Consider the following 15100-nt stretch of genomic DNA (forward strand, 5'->3'; position numbering starts at 1 on the left):
CCTGACACACTTGACTGGGAGCCTCACCAGAACCCGGGTTCTGTTTTAGACCAGGGACAATCAAACACAGACACTGGAATCCCCTGGGGAGCATTAAAGAATCCACTGGTCCCAACCCCAGAAATTTGGATTTAACTGATCTGAGGTAAGGCTGAGGCACTGAAAATTTTAAGGGCTCTCCGGGTGATTCTAACTAGCAGCCAAGTTTGAGAACCAGTGATCCTGACAGTCTTTTTAAGAAGAAATAATCACAGTCTTGAGTAGTAGAGTAGGTCAGTAAAACAAGGGGGTGTGAGGAAAAGGTTGACAGCGCTGGGAAAATAATGTCACCTGAAACTCACTCTACCTTTCCACCTCTTCTCCTGGAGGGCTCTTGCAAGGGAGTACGAACGTTCCTAGGTGAACAGAACACACACATACACACGCAGACCATACAAGATTTTACAGGAGAAGGCGGCTCTTCTAGAGCAGTATTTCCCAAATATAGACCAATTCCATTAGAATCTCAGGAGAGTCACGTTACCATGCAGAATCCCAAGCCCCATTACCTAGAGATTCTGATTCAGCAACTCTGGGGAGGTCCAGAGGAGGCCTGGGGAACATGAACACACACACATATATATATGTATAATTATGTACATAATTTATTTAAACTTTATTTTGAAAAAATCTTAAACCTAGAGAAAAGTAGCAAAAACAGTACATGAACAACTATGTATCTATTTCACCTAGATTCAACAACTAATAACATGTCACCATATATGCTTTCCATCTATCTACACCCACTTTGTCCTCTGAACCATGAGAAAGTCAGAGACAGAGTGACACTTCACCCCTAAATATACATCAGTACATTTGTCCTCAGAACAAGAACATTCTCCTTTAAAACTGTAATACTGTCATACCCAAGAAATTTAATTAAAAATATCCTCAGCTGTCCCCCAAATGTCCTTTACAGCGGTTGAATTTTTTAAATACAGGAGATGAACGAGAATTACATATTGTATTTGGTTGTCCTGTTTCTTTAGTCTCCTTTAATCTACACCAATCCTGTTGCCTTTTGCTTATTTTTCACAAAACTGATATTTTTGAAGAGTGTGGGCAAGCTGTTTAACAGAATATCCCACAATTTGGATTTTTTTCTGATTGTTTCCTTATGATTACATTCACGCTAATCATTTCTGACAAAAATATAAGTGATGTTGAGTACTTCTCACTTCATTACTTTAAAAAGCTCATAATGTTGGTTTATCTAATTACTGATGATACTGAATCTGATCACTTGTTAAGGAGTGATTGACGGACTTCTTCATTATCATTTCCCGTTGTAATTAGTAGGAAACACCGAGACTATGTGAACATCCTATTCTCCAATAAGCTTTTTTTACCCTGTGGTTTTAGCATTCACGGATTATCCTTGCCTGAATCAATTAAAATGGTGGTTGCAAAATGGTAATTTTCTATTGTTCTCTCTGTATTTATTAACTGACATTCTGTAATTAGACCTTTCCCCGAAACTCTAAAATTTTTTGTGTGTATCACTAGGGATCTGTGGATGCCAATGCCATTGTTCTTTTGTTTTCATGATTCTGTCTGATACTCTAATTCTTCCAGGTTGGGCTGACCAGAGCCCCTTCAAGCGGGCTCCTGTGTCCTTCTGATAGGATTCCATTCTTTAAGATTTTTTTTCTTTCTGACATAATAGAATGCTCCAAATTCACCTTACATTTTCTCTTCTGCTCAGCCTTGGAATCAGCCATTTCTCCAAGGAGCCATGATTCCTTTTAGTGTAGAATGGGATTAGAAACCACATTGCTTTTAGGGCTTTTCAATGAACAGAATTTATATCATTATACTACAAATATATATAAAACTATATACATTTTTTAAAGTTAAGAGTTCATATAGATACCTCCAAATCAATTTCTATACTACAGAGTTCTTCTTCATCTTCCCCCATCCTATATTTGTATCTTATTTACTCATTTGCTCTATCTACAATACACACAAAATAGCTTCATTTTAAGGTAGAACTACTAACATTGTTAATAAAACATCAGAATTTATTTGAAGTTCCACTTTTTCTTTGAAATGTGTCCCAATGTTATGATATCCATTTGATACATATAGTTCAGTTTGTTTCTGTTTGTAATCAATTTCAGAATATGATCTGTTCTTTTCTCTGCTTTAGTTTTATTTTTAAAGTAAAACATTTACGTAATGCAAGTCATGAGAATATAAAAGTATTCTCAGAGAAGTCTCCCTGTTGTTGTTATGCTTTCTACACTATTCCTAGGCATTCTCAATAGAAGACCTTTTCCTTATTTTCTGGCTTAACATTCCTGTGTTTCTTCTTATAAAAATAAGTGTATAAAATATGTAATTTCATGTATATTATAAAATGTGTGTATACATATTTCCCCTTCTCTTTCTCAAAAGTCAGTGGCATTAAGTACATTCACATTGTTGAATACTATCACCACCATCCATCTCCAGAACTTTTTCATTTTCCCCAAGTGAACTCTATATCCATTAAGCAATAATTTGCCATTCTTCCCTCCCCACCAGCTCCTGGCAACCACTATTCTGTTTTGTTTCTATAAATTTGCCTGTATTATGTATCTCATATAAGTGGGATCATACAGTGTTTGTCCTTTTGCGACTGGCTTATTTCACTTAGTGTACTTCAAGATTCATCTACATTGTAGCATGGATTAGAATCTTCTTCCTTTTTAAGGCTCATTAATATTCTATTGTATGCATATGCCACATTTTGTGTCCACTGACAGACATTTGGGTTGCTTTGACCTTTTGGCTATTGTGAATAATGCTGCTAAACTTTGGTACACAAATATGTTTGGATCCCTACTTTTAATTGTTTTGTCTATATATCCAGAAGTGGAAATGCTGAATCATATGGTAATTCTATTTTTAATTTTTTGAAGAAACACCATGTTGTTTTCCATAGTGGCTACACCATTTAAATTCCCATCAATAGTGCACAAAGATTTCAATTTTTCTACATCCTCACCAACACTTCTTATTTTCTATTTATTTGATACTAGCCATCCTAATGGGTGTGAAGTTGTATCTCAGTGTGGTTTTGATTTGTACTTTCCTAAAGATTAGCATCTTTTCATGTGCTTACTGGCCATTTATATGTCTTTAGAGAAATGTCTATTCAAGTCCTTTCCTCATTTTTAAACTGGGTCATTTTGTTTTTGTTATTGTTGAGTTGAAGGAAAGATTTTTTAAAAAAATATTCTGGATATTAACCTCTTTTCAGATACATGATTTAAAAACATTTTCTCCCCATTCTGACCCTTTTCACTCTGTTGATAGTGTCCTTCAACGAACGAAAGTTTTTAATTTGATCAGTCCAACTTAACTATTTTGTTTCTTTTTGTTGCCTGTGCTTTTGGTGTCATATCCAAAAAATCACTGCCAATTCCAATGTCATGAAGCTTTTCCCCCTTATTTTCTTCTAAGAATTTATAGTTTTAGCTCCTACATTTAGGAGTATCATCCACTTGGGAGTTAGTTTTTGTATCCAGTATGAAGGTAAGTTACAGCTGCATTCTTCTGTATGTGCATATTCAGTTGTCTGTGCCTCTGTTGTTGAAAATACCACTGCACTGTCTTGGTACTGTTGAAAATCAGTTGAATGTAAGTGTATGAATTTATTTCTGAACTTTCAAAGCTAATCCCTGACCTATAAATCTCTCTTTATGCCAGTACTACATGTCTTGAGTATTGTTGCTTTGTAATAAGCTTTGAAATCAGGAAATGTGAGTCCTTAGTAGTGTGCTAATTTTCGTTCAAAGTCAGATAACTTTCTTCCTCATAGCTATCTTTTTTGTTTGTTTTTTTGGAGTTTTTAAGTTTACTTATTTTGAGAGAGAAAGAAAGAGTGCATGAGACCAAGAGTGGGGAAGAATAGGGGGAGGAAGAGAGGAAAAGAGTGAGAGTGAGAGTGAGAGAGAGAGAGAGAGAGAGAGAGAGAGAGGAGAGAAAGAAAGAGAGGGGAGGGAGAGAGGGAGAGGGAGAGGGAGGGAGAAGGAGGGGGGGGGAAGAGAGAGAGAGAGAGAGAGAGAGAGAGAGAGAGAGAGAGAGAGAGAGAGAGAGGCAGCGAGAGGGAGACANGGAAGAATACCAAGTAGGTTCCTCACTGGCAGCCCAGAGCCTGACTAGGGCTCAATCTCATGAACCGATCTCATGAACCATGAGATCATGACCTCAAGAGTTGGACGCTTAACTGACTGAGCCACCCAGGCACCCCTGTTATAGGTGTCTTCATACGGTGAACTTCATTCATGATTTTTCTAAAGTTAAATCTTTTTATTTCCAGAAAACCCCCCACTAATTTGCTCTGATAGATTATTTTTTTAAATATGCTGAATTCTCATTCCTAATATTTTACTTAGGACTTTGGTAACAAAATTCATACATGAAATTGTGTGTGTGTGTGTGTGTGTGTGTGTGTGTGTGTGTGTGTGTGTGTAAACCAGGCTGAGGTGCCTACTTCATAAAAACAATCTGGACGTCTCCCACTTTTCTATGATATGGGGCTGAAGTGTCCAGCAGACAGCCACCAGCCATGTAAGGCTTTTTAACTTTAAATTACAATTACCCAAAATTAAAAATCCTTAGTGGCAGTAGCCACCTGTGGCTAGACAGCACAGATCTAAAACATTTCCATCATCACAGAAAGTTCTGTTGGGTGTCACTGACCTGTAGTGACTCAAGTAGTAGATAATCTGGTCTTTGAGGTTTTGTAGGGTTTCCCTGTAAAATAACCTGCACATAAGTGTCTGCTGCAGGTGCAGTTCTTTTGAAAACTTTCATATGTTTTCTACATACCTGTTTAAATATTGTAATGCTCTTGGGGTCAGTTTTGACAAAGAGTATTTTCCTACTTTACCTCGCTTTCCTGTTATTTACATCAAGATATTTCCCCCCTTTGTCATTTCTACTTTTGCGTACCTGTGCTTACTCCTTTTCTTTTCTTTAGTAGGCCAACTACCAGTTTGTGTATCTTGGGTACTTTCCCCCCAAAGGACCGGTATTTTGACTTATTGCCTTTCTATTTTCTACCTAACTTTTGCTTTTATCTTTTTTCTTTTTCCTTTTTATTTTGTGTCATGACTCTTTTTGTAGCTTTTTGAATTGGGAATTTAAATCCTTAATTTTTATCCTTTCACTTTCATTGGTGTCAAGTACTTAAAGCTGTCCGTTTTCTTTCAACCACTGCTTTAACTGACCTCAAAATTCTGCTGTGTGTTATCATTTTTTTAGGATTTTTGCAATTTTGGTATATATTTCCCTTTTCAAACAAGAATTGTTTAGAGTTTTAGATTTCAATGTAGAAGGGTATTCACCAGGGTAGAGAGTTTGATATGTACACACATACATGAGCTACCTCATTCACTAAAGACTTCAATACCTTTACTTTTTGTCCTCTTGACCTGCCTTGCCTTGAGAGGTGTACTAAATCTATTAGTGCGTTTGTATCTCTTTGCACCTACCATCATTTCCATTTTATGAAGACAAATGCTTTGTAATTCGGTTCCAAAATATTTTTGATTATTACATTTTCATTTCATTAAGCATTATAAAATGTCTTCTTTGTCTTGTTTAATGCACCCTGGTCTGAATTCTTTTTTTTTTTTTTTAATTTATTTGTGTGTGTGTGTGTGTGTGTGTGTGTGAGAGAGAGCGAGGGAGCGAGCGAGAGATCAGAGAGCAGGGGGAGGGGCAGAGAGAGAGAGGGACACAGGATCCCAAACAGGTTCTGTGCTGACAGGAGTTGAGCTTGATGCGGGGCTCAAACTGACGAACTGTGAAATCATGATCTCAGCCCAAGTCGGACGCTCAACTGACTGAGCCACCCAGCCGCCCCTCTTGGTCTGAATTCTACCTTGTCTAATCTCAGGATTACAATCTCTTTTATTGTATTGTTTGATTTTCCTTTTCATACCCTTAACTATCGTTTTATTTCGAGTCTTTCTCATTCACTTGACTTTAGGTGTACAGCTGGGTTTGATTCTGAGTACCAGTCTGAATTCTTTTTCTTTTACCAGGTTAAAATCATTTATATTTATTAATATAAATTATACATTTGGTTTCAATGCTGTCACATTACGTTTTATTTACTGTGTCTTCCATATTTAGTTCATCTCTTTCTCTGTGTGGTCTGTTTCTTGATCTTTGTGTTCCTTTGTTATTTAGGAAGCTTTGGAATTTTATTTTAGTAGTTATCTTTATACTAATATCCTTAATATACCGTTTCCTTATTTAGGCTTCTATCTGGTTTATTAGTCTTAGGTGATATCCTTTGATCCCATCTAGGGATATCACAGGAGAAAGGAGGCTTGCTCCCTGGCTCTGGTGTAATTGCTTTGTGGCCTCCTGCAGCACTCCCACCTTCTCTGTTGACCATATTCTGCAGTTCATGACAGCCAGTAGTATCAGTAGCCATCACCACCACTACACCCCTCTTAAATGGCTTTATAGCACTCCAGAGAGACATCTCTTCATGAACAGCTTTCCTTAGAGGCATCCCAGAAGGCAAATTCCTAGCAAGTTCCACTTTTGTGGCACCACAGCAACTTCTCTCATAGGGTGAGCGACAGCTGTCCCCCTCCAACAAGGTCTACATCTCAGCCCTGAGGATGGGTGAGGGGAGGCTCTTCCTTGGGCCCTCTAACTCAGCTCTAGTGTAGCGGCTGCTCTTATATTCATTAGAGTTCTCCTTTTGATGAGCCAAACCCACCAATACCCCAACCCTGTGTTACAGTTAACAATTATATTAAACTTCCTGTGTTCAAATTACTCTGTGGGTTCTTTCTTCCCACTGGACCCAGACTGACAGCATACTATTCTATCTTGTCTCCACCTTTGTTTTTGTCTTAGATTGAGCATTCCTTGTTTGGATGAAGCTCTTCTGTAACTCCTCGCTCCGGGAGCACCTGGGTTACAGCATTTCCTGAGTTCCTGCATGCTGAACATATTTTGGTATAATCTCATTACCTGAAAAAAACCCAGCTTGTATAGATATAAAACCCCATGTTCCTATTTCCTTTCCTTGAATTTCTTAAAAACACCACTCCACTTTGTCCTGCTTTGTACAAAGTACGATGCAAACTTGACTTTCTTTCCTTTGTAAATAATTTGGCCTTTTTTTCTGGAGGCTCAGAGGAAATTTTTCTTTATTCGTGGAATGTAACAGTTTTACTAGAATAGATCTTAGAGTAACCAATCTGAATCAATTTTTCCAGGAGTAAGGTAGGCCTTTTCAATCTGTAAGTTTGGGTTTTCTTTAATTTTTGAAAAATGTAAGTATTAATTCTGGTTCATTGTTTTGTCTGTCTTCTTCAGAGACTCCAATTATACATTTACATATACACATTGAATCTTTGCTGACTATATTCTATATCCAACAGTTCCCTTCTGATACTTTTTAACTTTTTCTAATATTTATGTTTATTCCCTTGGCTGTTTTTACTTCTCTTCTCAATGTCCCTTATTATATTTCCAGTTAAATCTATTGTCCACTGGGCACCTTGGAATTGAGTCAATTGAGATTATTTTTTCTTCAATTTTTTTCTTGAGTTTGGATAATTCCATTTTCACATCTTCCTGTCTATTGTGCATTTCTAGTCTGACTTTTAAAATTTATGATTCATGGTATTTTTTCATATCTGTCAATACTTGTTTAATTCAAGTTGGGTTGTTGTACAATAGTTTTCTTCTGGTTAGTCACTGATTTTGGCAGAATTTTCAGTAGTTAAAATGGTTTTATCCTTATCTGTGGTTTTTTGTCATAAAGAAGCTCTTTACAGGTGTCAATTGCTATTTCCTAAACATTTGAAATGTCTTAAATTTTCCTGGACTGTCAAAAACAGAAGGTTCTATTCTGGCAGGGATCTCGGGTTATGACTTTTCTGTTGACCTAGTGAAATGCAGTTTCTTTAGTAGATGAGGCTGTTAGGATGGGGTGGGAAGTGTCTGGTGTATCTTTTGACTTTATGATTCTCTTCTGTTTCTGTACAATTCTGAATCACAACCCTTTGCTTTTCCTTCAATGTCTACCCTCCCCCAAAGGTAGATGTCTTCTCAAGAGTGCTATCTCTACTCCCTCAACGCAGACTTTCAATCTACTCGTTCCTTTGGATTCCCCAATATCCATGGCTCTATTCAAGTAAGTCTTAGCTTTGTTCTCAGTATCTCCCACTCTAAATGGGCCTATCTTTTCCTGGAGGTGATTTTGATTTGACTGTGCTAGCCCCCACTACCCTCCCCTTTTATTTATTTAAATTTTTAGATATGTTTATTTATTTATTTCTGAGAGAGAGATAGAGACAGAGTGAGCAGGGGAGGGTCAGAGAGAGAGGGAGACACAGAATCCAAACACAGGCTCCAGACTCTGAGCTAGCTGTCAGCACAGAGCCTGATGCGGGGCTCAGACCCACGAACCGTGAGATCATAACCTAAGCCGAAGTCAGATGTTTAACCGACTGAGGCACCCATGCCCCCCAGCCCTCCCCTTTTTAAATGTAATTTCTAACTACATAAAACTATTTACTCTGGTATGAGTCAGGTATCAGCTCTTTCTATCTGAACATGTAGACAACATGTAATTAAAATCATGTCTTGACTCTCATTTATGTTAAAACATGAATTAGGGGTGGTTTGGTTTCCTTCTGGATTTGTACGTTTCTAGAGAATTTATTGAAAAACTGTGATTTAGATCATCACCATTATCCCTGGGAACTTCTATAGTTGATTCTTCGATGATGTGAGATTTAGGGGCACTGACATCTACCCCCTCTTGCAGTCAAAAATTACGTATAATCTTTGACTCCCCCCAACAATTTACTAACAACTTACTGTTGACCAGAAGCCTTAATGATAATGTAAAGAGTTGATTAACACATATTTTGTGTGCTATATGTATTAGATAATGTATTCTTATAATAAAGTAAGTTAGAGAAAAGAAAATGTTATTAAGAAAATATTAAGGAAGAGATAATACATTTATAGTACTGTGCTGTACTTACAGAAACAAATTTGTTTAAGTGGAGCTGTACTGTTCAAGCCTATGTTGTTCAAGGGTCAACTGTACTTTTTAATAACTTACCAAAGTGATTCTAAATAGCAATTCACCAAGCAGGTTGAGAATAATACAGTACTACTCAGTTATAAAAAGGAATGAAGAATATAAAATATAAATATTTTATATTTATATAATTATATTCTTATATATAAGAATATAAAATATAAAAAGGAACAAAGAAGTCATCTTTAGGGTATTTCATTAAATGGCAAAAAGCAAGGTCAAGACCAATATGTACAGAATGCTATCATTTATATAAGATAGTAAATACTTTATGTATATATGTACACACACAGACACACACACACAGATATTTGTATTTTTAAAAAATGGGAGTACCTATGGCAGAAGAGAGGAAGAAAGTGAAGGGGATTTCTCTTAGTATATGTGACTTTATAGATTTGACTTTAAGAATGATGTGTATCGCATATATATTTATAAGGGAAAACTTCTAAGAAGCAATCTTTAAAAATAAAAAAACAATACAACAAATGAACCTAGGTTTATATCAAGTTGGTGGCACTGCCTCCCAGAGAGAAACTAATCCAAACGACCTTATAATATTAATATATTGACTATACTTCATTTGAGGGTAAGAAAACAAGAAATGCAAGGAACTCAAACACTGCCAGTAATGATAATGGTGGTTAAGTGTTGGTACTGTTATTCTGAGGCTGTTGTCTGTGTACCACAGGATAAAAACCTGAATTATTTTGCTAGTGACTTGGAGAACTAGGGTTTTGCTGTGGTACAAAGGAGGTACAGATTTAAGACAGCAAAGATAAAGTAAATAAAAGCACCATTTGTCCCAAATTTTAGCAGGAAGTATCAATATGAACTAATGACTTTAATAATAATAATGACAAAAGCAACAACAACAAGGCAGTTCCTATCTCTCTATGTCAAAAAGATGTAGAAAGAATGACCAACCCAGTAGCACTTAGTACTTTAGGGTTCAGATAATAGTCTCTAAATAGCATTTCCCATTAAAAGGAACTGGGCATCTATATTAAAAGAAATAGCTGATTCCATATTTCAGGCAGATAATATAAAAGATGAGCCTGGCACTTGCTGGGATGAGCACTGGGTATTACATGTAAGTGACGACTCACTGGGTTCTACTCTAGAAACCAACAGAACACTGTATGTTAACTAACTTGAATAAAAAATTAAAAAAAAAAATATGAGCCTGGAACATTTTGAAATGTCAAAAATCCAAGAGAGCTGTCAAACAGTAAAGTGTCAGAAGACCGGGTGCCTGGGTGACTCAGTTGGTTAGGCATCCGACTCATGATCTCAGGGTCATGAGATCGAGCACCGTGTCGGGCTCAGCACTGGATGTGGAGCCTGCTTGAAATTCTCTCCCTCTCTCACCCTTTAACCTCCCCTGCTGCACCCTACTGCCGCTGGTGCTCTCTCTCTCTCTTTCTCTCTCTAAAAAAGAAAAGAAAGAAAAGGAAAAAAAAGTGTCAGGAAACCAACCATTTGATGAGGCTCCTATGCAGCCAATGATGGGACAAATCAAGAATCAGAAAGGACAATTAGTGTGATGGAAAGAAACATGTCAAATATGTGTGAATCCTTAGGTTTATGATACTAAATAACAACAAAAATATCCTTAAATATTTTGGGGGGATGGTAGTAAACCAATTCATTATTTTGAAAATTGGTAAATAGAAAAGCATTTAAGCATTCTTCCATGAACTATATCCTCCCAATAACGAAATAATTGATGAAGTTTATTTTAATAGACATATTCCATTTAATTTATGTGGACAGAATTGTAAGATTAAAATTTCCCATTTTGCAACCATAATGAATTGATTGCTCTAAATAAGGAGTCAGCAAATTACAGCCAGCAGGCCAGTCATCTGTTTTTGTAAATATAAGATTTTGTTGGAACACAGCCTTGCCCATTTGTTTATGTATTATCTGCGGCTATTTTTGTGTTACAATGACAAAGCTGACTAGCTGCAACAGAGAATGTATGGTCCATAAACCTGAAATTTTTACTGTCTAACCCTTTAAGAAAATGTGTCAACCCTTGATCTAGACTACAAGCAGTAACGGCTGCTACATTATAAAATGAGAGACAATGAGACCATATATATGCTTCCCAATAAAAATAAATACCACTGCCTATGCAATATTCTTATGAAAAAAACTGAACCTGAACCTGATCAAGCCTCAAGATCTAGCTGCCAATTTCTAGAAAAGAGAGAACAGGGAGACATGTCAAATGATACCATAGAGATACAATCAGCAAAATCTAATTGTGGGAGATATTAAGGACAAATTACTTGGATTTTTCAACAAATAAATTGCAAGGAAAAAAAACAAGAGAGAAAGAGAATCCATAGATTAAGAGAGACTTAAAGGACATATCAACCAAGTGCAATATGCGGATCTTATTTTGATCCTGATTCAAAGGAACTAATAAAGAGAAAGAGAGAGAAAGAGACAGACAGACAGACAATAGAGAATATTTAAACACTGAGTAAATATTTGTTACTATTAAGGAATTATCATTAGTTTATTTACATATGACAGTGTTATTATGATATGTTTTAAAAACATTATCTATGAGGCACAGATACCAAATATTTAACAACAGAATACTATGTTTGGACAACGGGGCAGGACCGGGCAGGGAACATGTGCAGGTACAAATAGAACAATACCGACTGGGTGTTGGTAATTCTCAAGGATAAAGGATACATGGACATTCACTGTGCTATTCTTTCTACTTCTGTATACATCTGGAATTTTATTACAAATAAATTTTTTAAATGGGGGATAATTCAATAACCACCTGGGGATGTCTTATGAAGTCATCTGTCCTCTAACACTCGATTAATTTAGCACAACCTCCTGAGGGGGAACATAGCCCATAGCTCATAACGTGTCTCTCTCTGCTCTCTGTTGAGACTTACTTCAATAGTGACTGACAGTAATTGATGAGATGGGCTAAGTCACTTAGGTATACTGAGGGTGAAAACAAAAAGATAAATCTGATCTTGAGAAGAAAACTCTAGTGGGCTTAAAAGTTTAAGTAAAATAACACATTTTGCTTAACAACTGATTCAAAGTGAGAAAAGTACAAGGACCAAGTGAGAATTTAGGGGAAAGGAGGTAAGGAACCTCTGTGTCAGTCATTTTACTGAAAGATTTTCTCTGACCTCTGGTTATCATTGTAGGATTTGATAAAAGCCCTATGGTTTTTTGAGGCAGGTTAAATGGTAAAGCCTCCTTTCATTCTCTCTCTCAGGGTAAATGGGAACTGATGAAAAGGTGTGGTTTCTGGTTAGAAAAAGGCGAGCTTAAGAGACACATGGATATCATAAGTCTATGTAGAGATGGACATGTCCATATTTTATAGCACATTTCATTTTTTCTTTTGGCCAGATGGAAGAGAAGACTAGGCAGGGGACCCTCGGCTTTCCTGAAACAGGATGTAGCATTCTGGGAAGATAACTAGTTGGCTACGGAAGGCTTGGGTCTAGTTACTCACCCAGAGGGGGCTGCAGCATCCCCCCATTCTTCTCACAGTTCCCAATAGGCTGGATTTCAGAGGAGTCAACCAGCCGCCAGAAGTCATTCTTGTTGTCGCTGCCATCAAGGCGAAGGCGGAGGCGGGCACCTGTCAGTCCAACTACTGTTGCAATACACGTGGATGTGGTATTTCTGGGGTCCTGTGCTTCCAGTTTCATGCTGATCTTGAACTCGTTGCTTGGAGGTGTGTAGGACTGAGAAAAACAAGCCACGGGGATTAGGCAGGCTACGAGTAAATGTCATTTTTAGTAAAGATGTTAAGAGATGGAGTCTGAAAACTTATGCTTTGTACTGAAATTGGTTACAGCGGGGCCTGGGTCAACCACCTTGAACTATTCCCTGATACTTAGGAAGGGACTCATGTAAAAGAAACACTGGAAGGTAAGATGAAGGGGGAAAATTTACTTTCCACAGAAGCATCAGATGTTGACTCACACCAGTAAGAAAAGAACAGCAGTGTTTCAAGTGGTCCTGACTTAAATGCGTTCTCATCCTGTCTTCTAAAACATCCTAACTCTCCAGGTGTTCATACCATTTTCTTCTCAGAAATCATCCTATTAAACTTGTGTATCCTTAGTGTCTCCTCATGGAGTGCTTCAGAATGTAGGTTTGTATATTCATTCACCACACAGACCAAAAGACTACTTTTCTTATTTTGACATTAACTTAAAAATCAATTCATATTTTTAAAACCAATTTTAAGTTATAATTGACATACCATAAACTATACATTTTGTTAAATCTTGACGTATGTATACACCCATGACACCACACATATCACATACACCTTGAAACCATTATCACAGTCAAGATCATGAACACGGACACACGCTCAAGGTTTCCCATGTCCCTTTATAATTCCTCTGTCTAGCCCTCCCCAGACCCCTGGCCCCAGGCAAACACTGATCACTTTCTATCATGGTGGACTGACTGGTTTGCATTTTCTAGTCTTAAGTGGAATCAGAGAGAATAAACTCTTTTTGTGTTTGTCTAGCTTCTTTTACCCAGCATAAGTATTCTGACATTCATCCCTATTGTTGAATGTATTAATAATTAATTTCTTAAAAATTTTTAATGCTTATTTATTCCATTTCTTTTTTTTTTTTTATAAGACTTTGTTTTTTTTTTTTTTAGAGCAGTTTTAGGTCCAGAAGAAAGCTGACAGGAAGGTAAAGAGATTTTCCATATATACTTGGCCCCAACACATGGATAGTCTCCCCTGTTACCGACATCCCGACCACAGCGGTACATCTGTTACAACTGATGAACCTATATTGACACATCATAACTACCCAAAGTCCACACTTCACATTAGGGTTCTCTCCTGGTGTTGTACCTTCTGTGGGTTTGGTCAAATGTATAATGACATGTATTTATCATTATCGGATCATACAAAATAGTTTGTCTTACAAATCCTCGGTGTTCTGCCAATTCATTCCTCACCCACTTACCCACTGGCAGCCGCTGATATTCTTAGCGCCTCTATAGTTTTGCAGCCTTTTCAGACTGGCTTCTTTCCGTTAGATAGGCATTTAAGTTTCCTCCGTGTCTGCTCATGGCTTGATAGCTCATTTCTTTTTAGGGCTTATATTCTACTCTTTGGTTATGCTACATTTTTTTTTCATTTACCTACTAAAGGGCATGTTGGTTGCTTCCAAGTTTTGGCAGTTATGAATAAAAGTGCAATAAACATCTACATGCATGTTTTTTCCTGGTGTAAGTTTTTAAGTCATTTGAGTAAATACCAAAAAATATGGTTGCTAGATCACATAGTAAGGATATGTTTTAGTCATAAGAAATCACCACGCTATCTTAAAAAATGGTTATATGATTTTGCATTACCACAAGTGAATTCCTGTTGCTCCAGATCCTTGCTCACATTAGTGGTATCAGTGTCTTCTGGATTTTGGCCATTCTAGTAAGTGTGTAGTGGTCTCCCACTACTGTTAATTTGTATTTGTCTGATGATATATGACGTTGAATATCTTTTCATAGGTGTGTTTTTTTAGTCATCTGCGTGTCTTCTTTGGTGAGAAGTCTGTTTAAGATCTTTGGCCCATTTTTTAAAAATCGGGTTGTTTCATTTCTTATTTTTGATACTTGAAGTGTTCTTTGTATATTCTGGATAGCATTCCTTTATAGATATGCCTTTTACAAATATTTTCTCCCAGTTTGTGGCTTGTCTTCTTATTCTCTTGACAGTGTCATTCACGGAGGCAGAAGGTTTTAATTTTAATGAATTCCAGCTTATCAATTATTTCTTTTATGGATCATGCCTTTGGTACTGTATCCAAATAGTCATCACCACACCCAAGGTTGTCTTGTTTTTCTCCTAGGTTATCTTCTAGGAGTTTTATAGTTTTGAGTTATATATTTAGTCTGTGATCTGTTTTGAGTTAATTTTTGTGAAGGATGTAAGATTTCTGTCTAGAT

The 15100-nt window shown here is 36.9% G+C and overlaps 1 protein-coding gene across 8 annotated transcripts in view; it reads right to left on the reverse strand.

Moving 5' to 3' along the window:
- The window catches only part of SCMH1 (Scm polycomb group protein homolog 1), a 159112-nt gene that overhangs the window by 89924 nt on the left and 54088 nt on the right, over nt 1-15100 (reverse strand). For all 8 annotated transcript variants that reach the window (XM_077752005.1, XM_077751999.1, XM_077752000.1 and 5 more), the window contains one exon: nt 12627-12861. In XM_077752005.1, coding sequence (XP_077608131.1) covers nt 12627-12861 — 235 coding nt within the window. The remainder of the gene's footprint in view (nt 1-12626; nt 12862-15100) is intronic.

Source organism: Crocuta crocuta, unplaced genomic scaffold, assembly GCF_008692635.1.
Source record: "Crocuta crocuta isolate KB4526 unplaced genomic scaffold, BGI_CrCroc_1.0 scaffold367, whole genome shotgun sequence".
Taxonomy (NCBI): Eukaryota; Metazoa; Chordata; class Mammalia; order Carnivora; family Hyaenidae; genus Crocuta; species Crocuta crocuta.